The sequence below is a fragment of the Halichoerus grypus genome, chromosome 4 (genome assembly GCF_964656455.1).
Source record: "Halichoerus grypus chromosome 4, mHalGry1.hap1.1, whole genome shotgun sequence".
NCBI lineage: Eukaryota > Metazoa > Chordata > Mammalia > Carnivora > Phocidae > Halichoerus > Halichoerus grypus.
In genome coordinates this window covers 62,706,504-62,720,921 of record NC_135715.1, presented here as the reverse complement: position 1 = coordinate 62,720,921, position 14,418 = coordinate 62,706,504, and the positions used below count along the sequence as shown (strand labels likewise).

Below are 14,418 nucleotides of genomic sequence, written 5' to 3'. Positions count from 1 at the left end.
CCTTAGGCATGTGACCCCGTTTTCCCCAAAGGCCTCTGGACACATCTCATGCCGTAATCCCTGGTCCAAATGGGCTTCAGCCTTCCCATCCCACGCTAGTGTTAAGAGGTAAGATGACCAAGATTAATTTTGAGTGCTTGCCACCTATTTACAACCCGGCACAACAAGAAGAGTGTAATATGTGTGCAGCATACTAGGATAATTGGATGGGGCTGCCCTGCGCAGCCTCTGCCCTGGCCCTGACCAGCCGTCCCGGCGGCTGAAGGCATCCATAAAGGAGCATTATCTGAAATGAACCTCTTTCTGGAGTGTCAGGGGTATGCGTTGGTTGAAATCAGGGGTCCTCAGACGAGAGCGCCACCACCTGTTCTTGTAAACAAAATGTTATGGGAAGACAGTCACACCCATTTATACATGGAGCGTCTTTCCTGCTGCAACTGCAGAGCTGAATCGTTGCAACAGAGACCATATGGCTCCCAAAGCGGAAAATGGTCACTAGCTGGCTCTTTACAGAGACGGTTTCTCAGCCTCTGGCCTAGAATCACCACCCAGCATGGAATAATATTGGTAAGGCAACCACGAGGTCCATTGCCGTGCCCGACACCCTTCCTTTCTAACACACATCCCAGGGATATGATCTTCTTGAACATCTGCCTGTCCTGCTGGTTTTTTTAGTTCCCTGAGGGCAGTGAACAGGGTCTTTTAAAATGCCTTACCGATGGCACATCCCCAGCACCTAGCCCAGGGCCTGGTGCCCCGTGAGCATCTCATAAATACTGGTTGGCTGGATAACTGAATGAAGGCACTCCTTAAATAATCTTCCATACAAAACCAAAAGCGATGGTTTCTTTCAGGATATGCTTTAGAGAGAGAAAGTAACATTTCAGTAACGGGGCGCCAAGAAAGTGGCCCACGCCCCACGATAAAGAAAACACGAACCTTAACGACATTAACATTTCCCAACCCTCGGGAGGAAGATGTGCCTGCTCCCTGTCTCCTTTGAAAGGTGGCAGCAATGGGCTTGGGTTCTCAGAAGTGGAAGAGGCAGGGTGTGTCTGTGACAACCAGCATGCGTACCGCTAAAACCGTGGGCCCCCGGCCCATCCTTCCTGAGAATGCTCCCCCTCACACGCATGCTGTGGCTCCCAACTCCAGTCCTAGGCTCTCCCAAGTTAGCACCATAATCTGTGACTTCACTCATTTGCTGAAGTTCGGCCTTCATCAGCATTCAGGGGAACAGTAACAATTTTTTAAAGATAGAAAACAGAAGCAGTTTTGTAGGACGGTTTTGCAGGACCTAGAGCTCATTTTATCTATAAATAATGCCAGTTTTATTTTTTCCTCATCATCGAACTAAGAGAAATTTAAAAAGAAACAGGGAAAAATTAAAACACTGTAGTTTTTAAATTGTTAAAATGTCTTGGTGAGTTTAATCACAAAAGAAATTATTACCACCAGTAAAGAGGCAAATTTTTTCTTTTTTTTTTTAAGTTTGACATTCAAATTTTTAATCCACAATGCTGAGAAGATATAAACTACTGGGATGCAGCAATGAAAACTGCAAAAACAGGATATGGGTTTCATTATAACCTGCTAATTAATACAGCACACACAATAGCAAGAGATCAGCAAGAACAGTTTTCTAATCAAGTTGAGGCGTGTGTGAAACAGCCAAGAATGCCCCAAACACCAGAAAAAGAAAAATGCGAAACACTGTGTTAAAATACCTCCCCTGGACACAGTTTGCTTTCCAAAAAAACCCAAAACACAAACAAACAAAATGAAAAAACCCCACCAAAATCAAAAGGCAAAAAACAACCCCCAAACCAAAAACAAACAACAACAGCAACAACAAAACCAAGCTGACACTCAACTTTGTGCTGGCATTTTCCCTTCTCTGCGTTTCCAGCAATCACAAACGCATCCAGACTTGGGAAAGCCTTCATAAGGAGGGAAGCACAGTCAGAAATCTCTTTTATTTTTATCCATGCAAATTAGTAGTAGTTAATTGTATGGGCTTCTCCACCAAAAGAACTAGTATTATTTTGAGGGAAGCAGGGTGTTTGTCATCCAGAGTCAAACAGAAATTGCTTTATTTTCAAATTCACAAAACTGTGATGTGGTATCACATCTGTCCATTTTTCTCAAGATCTGACAAATTTTTTTCACAGAAGTTCTAACGTTGAATTTTTAAATGATGATTTGGGATAGACCAACTGACATTAGACCAACTCCCTCGAACATTTCTTCTTAGAGTGAAGTATTTAATGGGAAAAGTGAATGTTTAAGTTAGCAACTCACTTTGCACTAAAGGTCAAAAACTTAATCTGTCTATCCTTATATTAGGGGAAAGTATATTTGCTTGGCAATTGTCTTTGATGTAGTAACACCAATTCCGGAAAAAAAGTCCTCAGAAAGTAATTCAATAAAGAAAAGACTTCCTTTCGTTAAATTTCTCATTACAATATGCCTTAAAATCACAGAAAACTGGACTAGATGAAATACCCAACTAGAAAGAAATAAGGACGTGTTTAAGGAAATGGAGGTTCATCAACCAAGTGAAATATAATCCAATTAGTACAGATTATAATGATGCAAACCATGTAGTACTCTGCAACCTTTCTTATAGACTGCTAAATAGAACACACTATAACTACAAGTGAAAATTCCTGATCAGGACACACAAAACCAAAGTCATGAGGTGCCCTTCACCAGTGTGTGAACTTCCGACTACTCAATCACATCTCTCCCAGCTTCTCACATCTCTATGGGGTCTCCTGATGGGCTTTTCTCATTCCTCCCTGGTGTTTTTGCTGTGCTGTATTCCTGGCTCGCTAGGTGCTTCTGTCTACCCCCAGACAACCTGCATGCATCACTGTGTTCAAGACCCAGCCCTGCAACAAAGTTGTCTACTACTCTGGAGTGAAATCGCTTTGGATTTCTTAGCCCTGGACAGTGTTGTTGGCTTTATCTCCTCAGGCAGCCTGTAAATTCCAGAGAGTTCGCACATGCAATAAGTAATAAACACATGATTCTGAATGAACTGATCAAATGAATATAAACTCTTCAGAGCAGGGACTATTTCTTAGCTTTGTCTCCACAATACTTCCTCCAGTCCAGGCAAACGGTAGATTGCCAATAACTTCACTAAACAAACAGATAAATGAAGGTCTGTGTATTGTTACATGTGACTGCTGGCTGTATGGTTCTCTTCCTCATGTCTCTTCTACTCTCCGCTTCTATGAGAGGTCAGATAAGGTTCTTTTCTAAAAGGAGTGCCATCAATGAAGAAAACTTACCCAGGTCAAACTGGCCGGAAACGTAGCCACAGGTCTGTCGGATTTCCTCACTGTCCCAGCCCAAGGGGTAGAGGGCACAGCCCGCACCGATCAACAAGCCTGAGAAGAGAGAAGCCAAGAGGGCTTTACCAGTATTCCTCTGCATCTCTAGATAAAGGCAGCACTGGGGGGGGTGGGGGGGGTCGATATTAGCAATATAACAGAAGATCATGGTGTCTGCTTTTTGGAAAGCACCAGCCACGGCTCCTGTAAGCAATCTAAGGTCAGTCTGATTCCGTGAACAATTTCAAGTCCGCTTAAAAGGAAAGAAAAAACAACAAAACACTGATACACAGCTCAGTTTGGTTCCAACTTTGCCTTTTGAAGCATTAAAAGCCTTGCAAACCCTGTTTAGGAAACACGATTCAGAAGCTTTCTAAATCACTCTTGTAAAAATCCAACCAATTCCTCCATCAGTCCATGTAAACAAGTGAATCAAGAGCAAGCAGAAGTGCCTAATAGGTTATGCTTCATCGTGCATTAGATTTTTTTTTTTTCCAGTTTAAGAATTAAAATAGAATGTTTTGGCATCATTCAATTTTACCAGGGACAGAGAAAACATAAAGATTTTCATGAACCACTTTGGCACACAACAATTGGACTTATTAACTGCACTACCTGCTATTACACTCCGTTGAAAAGTTGAGAATCAGGGAGCATTGCTTCAGCTCAGAAATATTCTAGAAGACGGACACTTACATAATTTAAGTCCTCCTTGCAGCTAAGACCAAAAGTTTTGATGACCAAACTGAAGAAGGTGACTATTTTACTTTAATATATGAAGTTATCATGGCAATGCACTCTGAGCAGACTGCTTTTAATAGGCGTGTCCTCAGTGTTGCTTCAAAGCCTAATGTGGGTCGACAAGAAGCTGAATGAGGCTGAAGCACTCACCACCACAATCTGAGGGCTAATCAGAAAGTAACATCTTGTCCTATCAGGGAGTGAGCACTGTCCTCGTCCGTGAGTTCCACAAGTGTGCTGAGCCAGGAGCACCACCACACACACAGTCTGATGGGTGGGAACACCAGCCCGATCTGGGAGAATGTGGGTTATACGGTGCTAAATGAGAGAGCCCCTGAAATGAGAAAAAAATCTACTAAGGTGGTAACGTTGAGGAGGAATGACAGGTCCCCAAGCGCCTCTAGAAGAGACTTTCAGTATTTCTGTATTGAATCCCTTTCTGTTCCCTTTTTGCTTCTCCCCCTGCCCTTGGCAGATGACTCTTGCAGTTATAGCCCCCACGCATAAGTAGTCTCTTTCTACACAGGCACCTAAGGAGGGACTGCTTTCCATACTCTCCCCAACCTCTATGCTGAGCTGTGTGGAGAGATATCCCCCATGAACTGACATAGATTTCTCACCCTGGCGCCCCTCCCTCCAGTCTGTCCCTTGGTCAACAGTAAAACAACCATTTAATGCAGAGGGGCTGTGATCTGAGGGAATGCCTACAAAGAATTTTTGAAAGTGCAAATCCTGAATTCCAGGATGCCTTCTTGGATAAATATGAATTGCATCGAGGCCAAAGAATAACCCAGAAAGCAACCCTACAAGGTTTTGCTGATTGAGCAAATGCCTCCAGTAACTGGTTTCCTTAGGCTCTTCCCCTTAGGACAGAATTTATAGTATTCTGAAGACAACTCTAAACCCGGGTTATCCACCATCAGGTAAAGAGATAATGAGGAAGCCAAAGTTTATGCAAATTGAATTCTATGAAGGTTTAATAAATAATGTGATCTCGCTACCATGATACTCAGTTCTTAAATTAATAAGTAACACCAATTTTTTGAGAACTTGTGAGCAATTTTTTAATGATGACAAATGCAGAAAGAAAATTTTCAAATGTAAGAAAAACAAAAAATAGTAACATTTAAACCATCAGTTTTCTCTTTTTCTGATATTCAAACAAATGATTAAATAGTCTCGTTTCAGAAGGCAGGAAAATGTGTCATGTATCACAAAAGTGGCTGTTCTGGTCCAGGGTGATGCCAGGCACTTTGGGAAACCAAATAGAAAGGAGATTATATACGGAGCACGTTGACCTGTAGTCTTCCAAGTGGTAGAACGCTTGGCAGTCAGGATTCTTTTGTAGAATGTTGAGGTGTCTTTGTGACACAATGAAATGTAAATTCAACCATATAAATGAAGAATAATTTTGTACATAAGAAATTTGTGTTATTTGTATGATTTAAAAAAAAACCACGGACATAGCTCACATTAAAAAAAAAAAGTGTTAGGGGAGGGCAACTAGCTTATCTGGATTTTTGTATTAATATTTATATAGCCTTTGTTTTGTCTTCTGCTAATGTTTGTTAACAGCAAAAGTACCGCAGATGATAAAGGTCTGGGAAACATTTCTGGGAGAAAAATGTATGTCACAAACCGATCAGTCTAATTGGCTGTTGCAATTTTAGGTCCCACAGGTAACCACTGGTGGCCTCCCACTATCTTTCTACTGTTGTATGTTTATGGAGAAAGCAAGTCTTAGACTAAATTCAGCCAAATATACAATGATGTTTATTAGTCAGCTGGCACAGAAAGCAGCCAGATGACCAATTCCGTAAGCTCAGTGAAACCCTCCTCCCCAAATCCATCACATAGTCATTCTAACAAGTGCCATCAACATACCATAAATACAACAAATATTCAACCGACATGTTGAAGGCACTCCAGACAGTGTCTTCCATCTAAAGACCAGAGAGTTTACCCCTGCCCAACGCCGTGGCCATGAGCTCCATGTAGCAAACTTAAATTTAAGTTGATTAAAATTAAACGAAAAATTCATTTCTTCAGTTGCACTGGCCACACTTGAAGGGCCTGACAGCCACATGGCGCTATTGGCTACCATACTGGACAGGGCAGAGAGAGACCATTTTTACAATTGCAGAAAGTGCTACTGGAGAAAGCTATTCTCGACCTAAGACACTCCTTCAGGAGGATGCTGGGTGGGACAGATTCTTAAATCCTAAGCCTGATACTGCTTGTTAATCAAAATCATCTCTGCTCTTTTAGATTCTCCCTTTCTAGGTGGGGCTAGAGATGCGGAAACTACATTTCAGATCTCTTCTGCTGGCAGAAATTCTGGTTCATGTCTGTTAATGAGAAGCTCTCGTGTGGGATTCAGAAGGTCAAAGAGAGAAGTAAACCACTTCCCCATTGGCAGCTGCAACCAGGGGCATGCCTTTTTGTAGACAGTAGACGAAATTGGGGGAGTGGCTTCCAGGCAGTCTCCACAGCACCACCCACTAAGGGCAAATCCTCAGCTGCAGATTCTTTCTACCCCTGCACATCCTGATTTCCTGAATTCTTCTCTGCTCTTCACTTCCCCAGACCTAATAGGTCTGTGAAACTTTAAATCCCTGGGCTACATCCCTCCTACTTGAAATACCTGTGGTGGTTTCTTTCACCGGTCAGACTCTGGCTGGGACATGCCCAACTCGTGCTGATACAGGTCTTTCTCTTCTACCCTATAATTTGTACAGTGTCCATTTTCTCAATGAAAAATTCTCTCTAATACAACTTATGCTGATTACTAAACCTCAGCAAGTATAGATTGATATTAGAAGGCTTCTGGTAACCCTCTGTGGTGTGGTCTGTGGCTAAGGGAATTTATGTTAATTAACCCTCCCTGGAGTGTAAATTTCTGAAGTGAATACTCTAAATGTTCACCAACTGCCCCTAGCTTGTCAACTGGAGTCAACTAGCATTTTATTGTCCATTCCGAAGTACTATATTGTGAAGTAAAGTTAGAGATAATTAAACATAAAAGAGAGAACATCTTTTTTATTACTGAAGTATTACCGACATACAATATCCTACTAGTTTCAGGTGTACATCATAGTGATCTGATATTTTTATATGTTATGAAATGATCATCATAAGTCTAGTTACTATTTGTCACCATACAGTTGTTACAATATCATTGACTATATTCTCTATGCTTTACATTACATCCTCATGACTTACTTATTTTATAACTGAAAGGTTGTACCTCTTAATCCCCTTCACTTACTTTTCCCATCCCATTCCCGCCCCCCCCCCCCCCGGTAATCAACAGTCCATTTCCTAGATCTATGAGTCTGTTCCTGTTATATTTTGTTTGTTCATTTGTCTTCTTTTTTTAGATTCCACATATAAGTAAAATCATATGATATTTGTCTTTCTCTGACTTATTTCACTTAGCATAATAACCTTTAGGTCCATCCATATTGTTGCAAATGGCAAAATTTCATTCTTTTTCATGGCTGAGTAATATTCCATTATATATGTGTATATCTCACATCTTCTTTATTCATCTATTAGTGGACGCTTGGCTATTGTAAATAATGCTGTAGTGAACACAGGGGCACATATATCTTTTTGAATTAATGTTTTCATTTTCTTCAGATAAATACCCAGAAATGGAATTGCTAGATTGTATGGTAGTGCTATTTTTAATTTTTTGAGAACTTCATACTATTTTCCATAATGGCTATTCACACCAACAGCACACAAGGGTTCTGTTTTCTCCACATCCTTGCCAACATTTGTTACTTTTTGTCCTTTTGATAACAGCCAATCTGACTGGTGTGAGGTGATATCTCGTTGTGGTTTAGATTTGCATTTCGCTGGTGACTAGTGATGCTGACATCTTCTCATGTGCCTGTGGGCCATCTGTATATGTTCTTTGGAAAAATGTCTATTCAAGTCCTCTGGCCATTTTTCAATTGGGTTGTTTGCTTCTGTTTTTGTTTTGTTTTATATTAAGATGTGTAAGTTCTTTATATGTTTTTGGATATTAACCCCTTATTGGATATATCATTTACAAATATCTTCTCCAACACCGTAGGCTGCCTTTCCATTTTGTTGATTGTTTCCTTTACTGTGCAGAAGCTTTTTAGTTTGATAAAATCCCATTTGCTTATTTTAGTTTTCGTTGCCCTTGCTTGAGGAGACTAGTCCAAAAAAATATTGCTAACACCAATGTCAAAAAGCTTACTATGTTTTCTTCTAGAAATGTTATGGTTTCAGGTCTTACATTCAAGCCTTCAATCCATTTTGAGTTTATTTTTGTATATGGTGTAAGATAGTGGTCCAGTTTCATTCTTTTGCATGTAGCAGTCCAGTTTTCCCAGAACCAGTTATTGAAGAGACTGTTTTTTCCCTATTGTATATTCTTGACCTTTGTCTTAGGTTAATTAACCATATATACATGGACTTATTTCTGGTCTCTCTATTCTATTCTATTGATCTATGTGTCTATTTTCATGCCAGTACCATACTATTTTGATTACTACAGTTTTGTAGTATAGTTTGAAAGCAGAACGTGTGATACCTCCAGGTTTGTTCTTCCTTCTCAAGATTGCTTTGGCTATTTGGTGTCTTTTGTGGTTCCATGCAAATTTTAGGATGCTTTGTTCTAGTTCTGTGAAAAATGCCACTGGTATTTTGATGGGGATTGCAATGAATCTGTAGATTGCTTTGTGTAGTATGGATACTTTAACAATATTAATTCTTCCAATCCATAAGCACAGTATATCTTTCCATTTACTTGTGTCATCTTCAATTTCTTTCATCGGTGTCTTATAGTTTTCAGAGTACAGGTCTTTCACCTCCTTGGCTCAGTTAATCCTAGGTATTTTATTATTTTTGATGCAATTGTAAATGGGATTGTTTTCTTAATTTCTCTTTCTGATAGATTGTTATTAGTATGTAGAAACACAATCTATTTCTGTATCTATTCTGTATTTAGTATCCTGCAACTTTACTGAATTCATTTAATTCTAATAGTCTTTTGGTGGAGTGTTTATGGTTTTCTATATATAGTATCATGTCATCTGCAATTAGTGATAGGCTTACTTCTTCCTTTCCAATTTCAATGACTTTTATTTCGTTTCCTGCCTAATTACTGTGTCTAGGACTTCCAATACTATGTTGCATAAAAGTGGGAAGAGTGGGCATCTTACCTTGTTCCTGATCTTAGAGGAAAATCTTTCAGCTTTTCACCATTGAGTATGATTGATGTTAGCTGTGGGTTTATCATATATGCCCTTTATCATGTTGAGGTATATTCTTTCTATACCCATTTTGTTGAGGGTTTTTAACAAAAATGAAGGTTGAAATTTGTCAAATGCTTCTTCTGCATCTATTGAGATGGTTATATGATTTTTACCCTTGGTTTTATTAATGTGATCTATCACGTTAATGTGGTATACCACATTGATTGATTTGCAGATGCAAACCCACTGTGGATCCCTAGAATAAATCCCACTTGATTGTGGTGTATAATCCTTTTAATGTATTGTTGAATGCAGTTTCCTAATAATTTGTTGAAGTTTTTTGCATCTATGTTCATCAGGAATATTGGCCTATAGTTTTCTTTTTTTGTGGCATCTCTGTTTGGTTTTAGTACCAGGGTAACACTGGTCTCATAAAATGAATTTGGAAGCATTCCTTCCTCTTAAATTCTTTTGGAATAATTGAGAAGGAGAGGTACTAACTCTTCTTTAAATGTTTATAGATTCACCTGTGAAGGTATCTGGTCCTGGGCTTTTGTTTTTTTGGGATTTTTGAGTTATTAATTCAATTTTATTACTTATAATAGGTCTATTCCAATTTTTCTATTTCTTCATAATTTTGGAAAGTTGTGTGTTTCTAGGAATTTATCTATGGCTGGTTTAATGGTGATGAACTTCTTTAGCATTTGCTTGTCTAGGAAACTTTTTATCTTTCTTTCAATTCTGAACACCTTTGTGTGGATCTCTCTGGATTCATCTTGTTTTGGACTCTCTGTGTCTCCTGGACCTGGTTGTCTGTTTCCTGGTTAGGGAAATTCTTAGCCATTAGCTCTTCAAATATGTTTTCTAACCCTTTTTCTTTCTTGTCCTCCTGGGATCCCAATGGTGCAAATGTTAGTATACTTGATGTTGCCTCAAGAGGTCTCTTAAACAATCCTCATTTTTTAAAACTCTCTCCCTTTCTCTCTCTCTTTCTGTTCTGATTGAGTCATTTCCACTCCTCTGTCTCCCAGATTGTGAATCCGTTCTTCTGTATCATCTAATCTGTCGATTCTCTCTAGTGTATTTTCCATTTCAGTTATTGTATTCTTCAGCTCTGACTGGTTCTTACTTACATTTCCTAATCCTTTGTTGAAGTTCTCATTGAGTTCCTCCATTCTTTTCCCTAGTTTGTTACCTGTCTTTATAACCATTACTTTGAACTCTTTATCAGGTAAATTACTTATCTCCATTTCATGAGGGTTTGATTCTGGGGTTTTTATCTTGTTCTTTGGTTTGGAACATACTCCTTTGTCTCATTTTGTTTGACCTTCTGTGTTTGTTTCTATGAATCAGGGAGAATGGCTACTTCTCTGATCTTGAAGGAGTGGCCTTGTATAGAAACAACCCCTTTGTAGACTGCATGTGCCTGGTGGCTTTGGCAAGCTGGCTGGAGAAGGAACAGACACAGACAGGTGGAGAAGGGGTCCCAGGGTGAGACAGTAGGGTCCCGGTGACAGGAGGGCTAGAACTGGCGAGAGCACCAGGGCCACTTTGATAAGATGGCTGCAGCTCAGGTGGGTATGGGAGTGGGGGCCTATGGTATGCCACACCAGGGCCAGCTTGGGGGAATGGCGGGAGCTGATGTGAGCCAGGGGCCCAGGGCATGATAGGCCAGCAGGCCAGCTAGAGTGCCTGGACCCTGCTTCTGCCCACAATATCGAGCTGAAGAGGGGATATGAAAAATGGTCTCACTGGTCCTCCAACCCTAGAGACAGTTCCAGCAGTTCCTCACCTGTTTGGTGGATGCTGTAAGGTTAGCAAATGGATTTCTTTGACTTATAGTCTGGTTGCTCTTTAAACCACTATTTTTTTGCTGTGCCCCAAGGTGGGAGAGTCTGCTCATGGGCCCCTCAGTGTTATTATCCCTCAGTGACTCTGCAGGTCACTGAGTTGGAGGTGGGGTTTCTGTCATTGCAGTGTCTCTGTCTCTCCTACTCTTCTATATGTAGTCTCTCCATCATTTGTTGTGCAGAAGCTGTTCAATCAAACTTCAGTTCTTCTTGAGGAGGAACTGCTCTATATGTTAGTATAGGTTTGGTGTATCTGTGGGAAGAAGTGAGTTCAGGGTCTTACTATGCTGCCATCTTGGACCCGCCCCTGAGAACATCTTTTTAATGGAAGAAATCTGTCATTTTTCAGTTTTAGACATGTTAAACCTTAGACCATGTTGTAGAAATCAATGTTTCATGGAAGTGTAGTTTGAAAATCCCTGAACTAGACCCCTTTTAGTTGTTATCCTGCCTGCTGAAATGGGGCTCAGAGAATATTCTGGAACTTGAGGTGGTTGCCCAAATGATATCTTAGTGACCTAATAAGTTTTAATGGCTCTTGTTGCCTAATTCACTCCTGGAGAGCAAACGGCTCAGTGAGAATCTCTGGCTCACAAACTTTTATATCATCTACATGGATTTTCTTTATCAGGTTTATAAATCTGGTGGTTTATAAACTTCAAGAGCTTAATTATGTGGTATTTTAACCACATCCTTTTGTCATTGCCATAAAAAGATGTCATGAAAAAATAGTCACATTATCACATTTTGGGAAAATCTGTGCCTATAGGAGTGGAAATGAGGAAAGACAGTGTGAAGCAAGGCAACAACCTGAGGAAGGCAGTAACGGGGGTGGGGGGGGATGGAGGAGGTCTGAGATCATTTGCAGCTACAGGCTCATTTGTAACTAAGAAGCAATCTATTTTTACAATCCTAAGGGGTCATGAGTAAATCACAAATTAGCATACATTAGCTCAATCTTTAGTTTTTACCTGGCACCTAGCTGAAATCAGCTATCCAGGAGCAAGAGATCATGAAGGTCAGTTTGTAGGAGGTCTTAGAAATTTAGAGAGATGTTGCTTCCCATAAAGAATGGAAATAATAATCCAAGAAATGACTCAATAATTCCTAAATGAAAAAAATTCCATTTTTTTGACTATGACGCCATTCCAACCTGAATGCCCTAGGGTTTTGGTCTCACCCTGTTTATGACAATTACAGTAGTTAAAGAGCCAGGTTGGTGGAATGACATCTAAGGAGAAGCCAGTGTTAATGGAGAAGAGACAGCACACATAAATGCGATGCAAGCAATCAGGAGCTGTGCTGTGATGTTATGTTATAAAAGACATCTACCTTTCTCCCCAAATGGATTCTTGTACCTAAATCTTACCTAAAACTCTGTCTGCCCATAAACCACCTTTGGGAGAGTTCCTAGTGGAAACTCTATTCACTTTCACACAATGCTGGAAATATCTGCCATGATACTAATTATTTCTTAGAATTCAAGTGTGAAGTCTGAAGTTTGTATAAAGAGCTCAGTGGTCAAAGTAAGAACCAGATGCTGGGAATTTTCCCTTCTGCAAAACTCTTTCTATTCAAAGTTGGTACTTAACACTTAGCTAGAGGAATATTAACATAACAATTCGGCTCCTGCCAAGAAGGCAAAACAAACCTCTAGCCAGCCAATGCCAATTACTCTCCACAGGTGGTAAGAATAGAGTCCTCATGTTAGACTCAGAAAGCCTTATTTTTTCCAGGCACTCTTGAAAGTTTTTATGTGATCTCACTTTTTTCCATGACTATCGCTCCATTCTTTTTCCACAGTTTATTATTTTTTTTATACTGTGACTTTTTCCACTTATTGCCCCTTCAGTGGTCACACCAGTGTTTCCCATCATTTCATCCTTTATGTTTTTTGGATACTTTTATCCATCCTCCAGTTCCTTTATCTTCTTTTCTGTAGCAAGCACAGAGGGAAGTTGTTTTCTTTACTCTTCTCATGCAAGCTGCTCAGTCTTGGAGCCTGTTATCTGGATTTCTCTTTGGATGATGTTGGCACATTTCCATCTCCAAGTCTCCATATGCTAATTTATGTACACAATTCTCATCCATTCTCACCCCCTACATAATTGTCCCTTTACAAAACAAATCCACTGGTGGGGAGGAAATAAGAGCAAGGGCCAGTATTACAACTCTTCGGACCTTGAAAGCACCATTACAGGGAAGCTACAGTGGACCCCTGAACAACACAGGGGCCAGGGGCACTGACCCCCTGTGCAGTCGAAAATCTGTGTATAACTTTTGATTTCCCCAAAACTTCACTACTAATAGCCTACTGTTTACCAAAAGCCTTACAGATAACATAAAGTCAATTAACGCATATCTTGTATATGTATTATAGACTGTATTCTTACAGTCTAGCTAGAGAAAAAAAAATGTTACTAAGAAAATTATAAGGAAGAGAAAATACATGTACAGTGCTGCACTGTATTTATTGAAAAAAGTCCGTATATAAGTGGACCCACGCAGTTCAAACCTGTGTTGTTCAAGGCTCAACTGCACTTAAGTAGCCTATAAGAAGGAGGCTTATGCCGGCTCATAAACCACACCTCCCTTCAAAGTGCTTTCTGGAAACTGAGGTATAGAGGATGAAAGAGGCTTGTCCAAGGACATAGAACCCAGATCAATCCCAGGGCTCCTGGATTCCAGACCAGGCCTCTTTTCCACCTGTCATGATCCCAATGCTTGCTTGCACATCAGGCCATTCCAAGGTCACACCCTCGCCACCGGCTACCCGAGTGTAGCCACAGCTGTGTGGGATTTCACCAACATCATATTTTACTAAGTGGGGCTTCTCGCCGGCAACTCCATATTTCGTGGGTCTCATCTAAAGATGTGCCCACACTGAACTGGGTAGCTGGCACAGAGCCAAGTCAAGAGGGTCCCATTATGTGGCTCAGGGGCCCTGACCAGTCCCAAAGGCATTTCTGACTGGGGACTAATCAGTTCTTTGGGTATGTCTTGAATTTTCTTATCTCTGAAGGTTGAATCCCTTCCCTTTGAGATACTCTCACTCCTTACTTCATGCTCGGGCTCCACCATGAAAATATTAGCTGACACTTCTCCAAAGAAGACATACAAATGGCTAACAGACACATGAAAAAATGTTCATCATCATTAGCCATCCGGGAAATTCAAATCAAAACCACACTGAGATACCACCTTACACCAGTTAGAATGGCAAAAATTGACAAGGCAGGAAACAACAAATGT

General features: G+C 40.3%; 1 protein-coding gene across 2 annotated transcripts in view; it reads right to left on the bottom strand.

Annotated features, from left to right (window-relative positions):
* The window catches only part of LHFPL6 (LHFPL tetraspan subfamily member 6), a 239,374-nt gene that overhangs the window by 28,664 nt on the left and 196,292 nt on the right, over positions 1 to 14,418 (bottom strand). Inside the window, exons 3-4 of one of the 2 annotated variants that reach the window (XM_078070421.1) lie at positions 3,300 to 3,398; positions 1,855 to 1,940 (exon numbers count right to left, since the gene is read on the bottom strand). In XM_078070421.1, the coding sequence (XP_077926547.1) occupies positions 1,870 to 1,940; positions 3,300 to 3,398 (170 nt within the window). In that variant the 3' untranslated portion in view covers positions 1,855 to 1,869. Of the gene's footprint in view, positions 1 to 1,854; positions 1,941 to 3,299; positions 3,399 to 14,418 lie in introns of those variants that run through there. The other variant, XM_078070420.1, reaches the window with a different exon arrangement.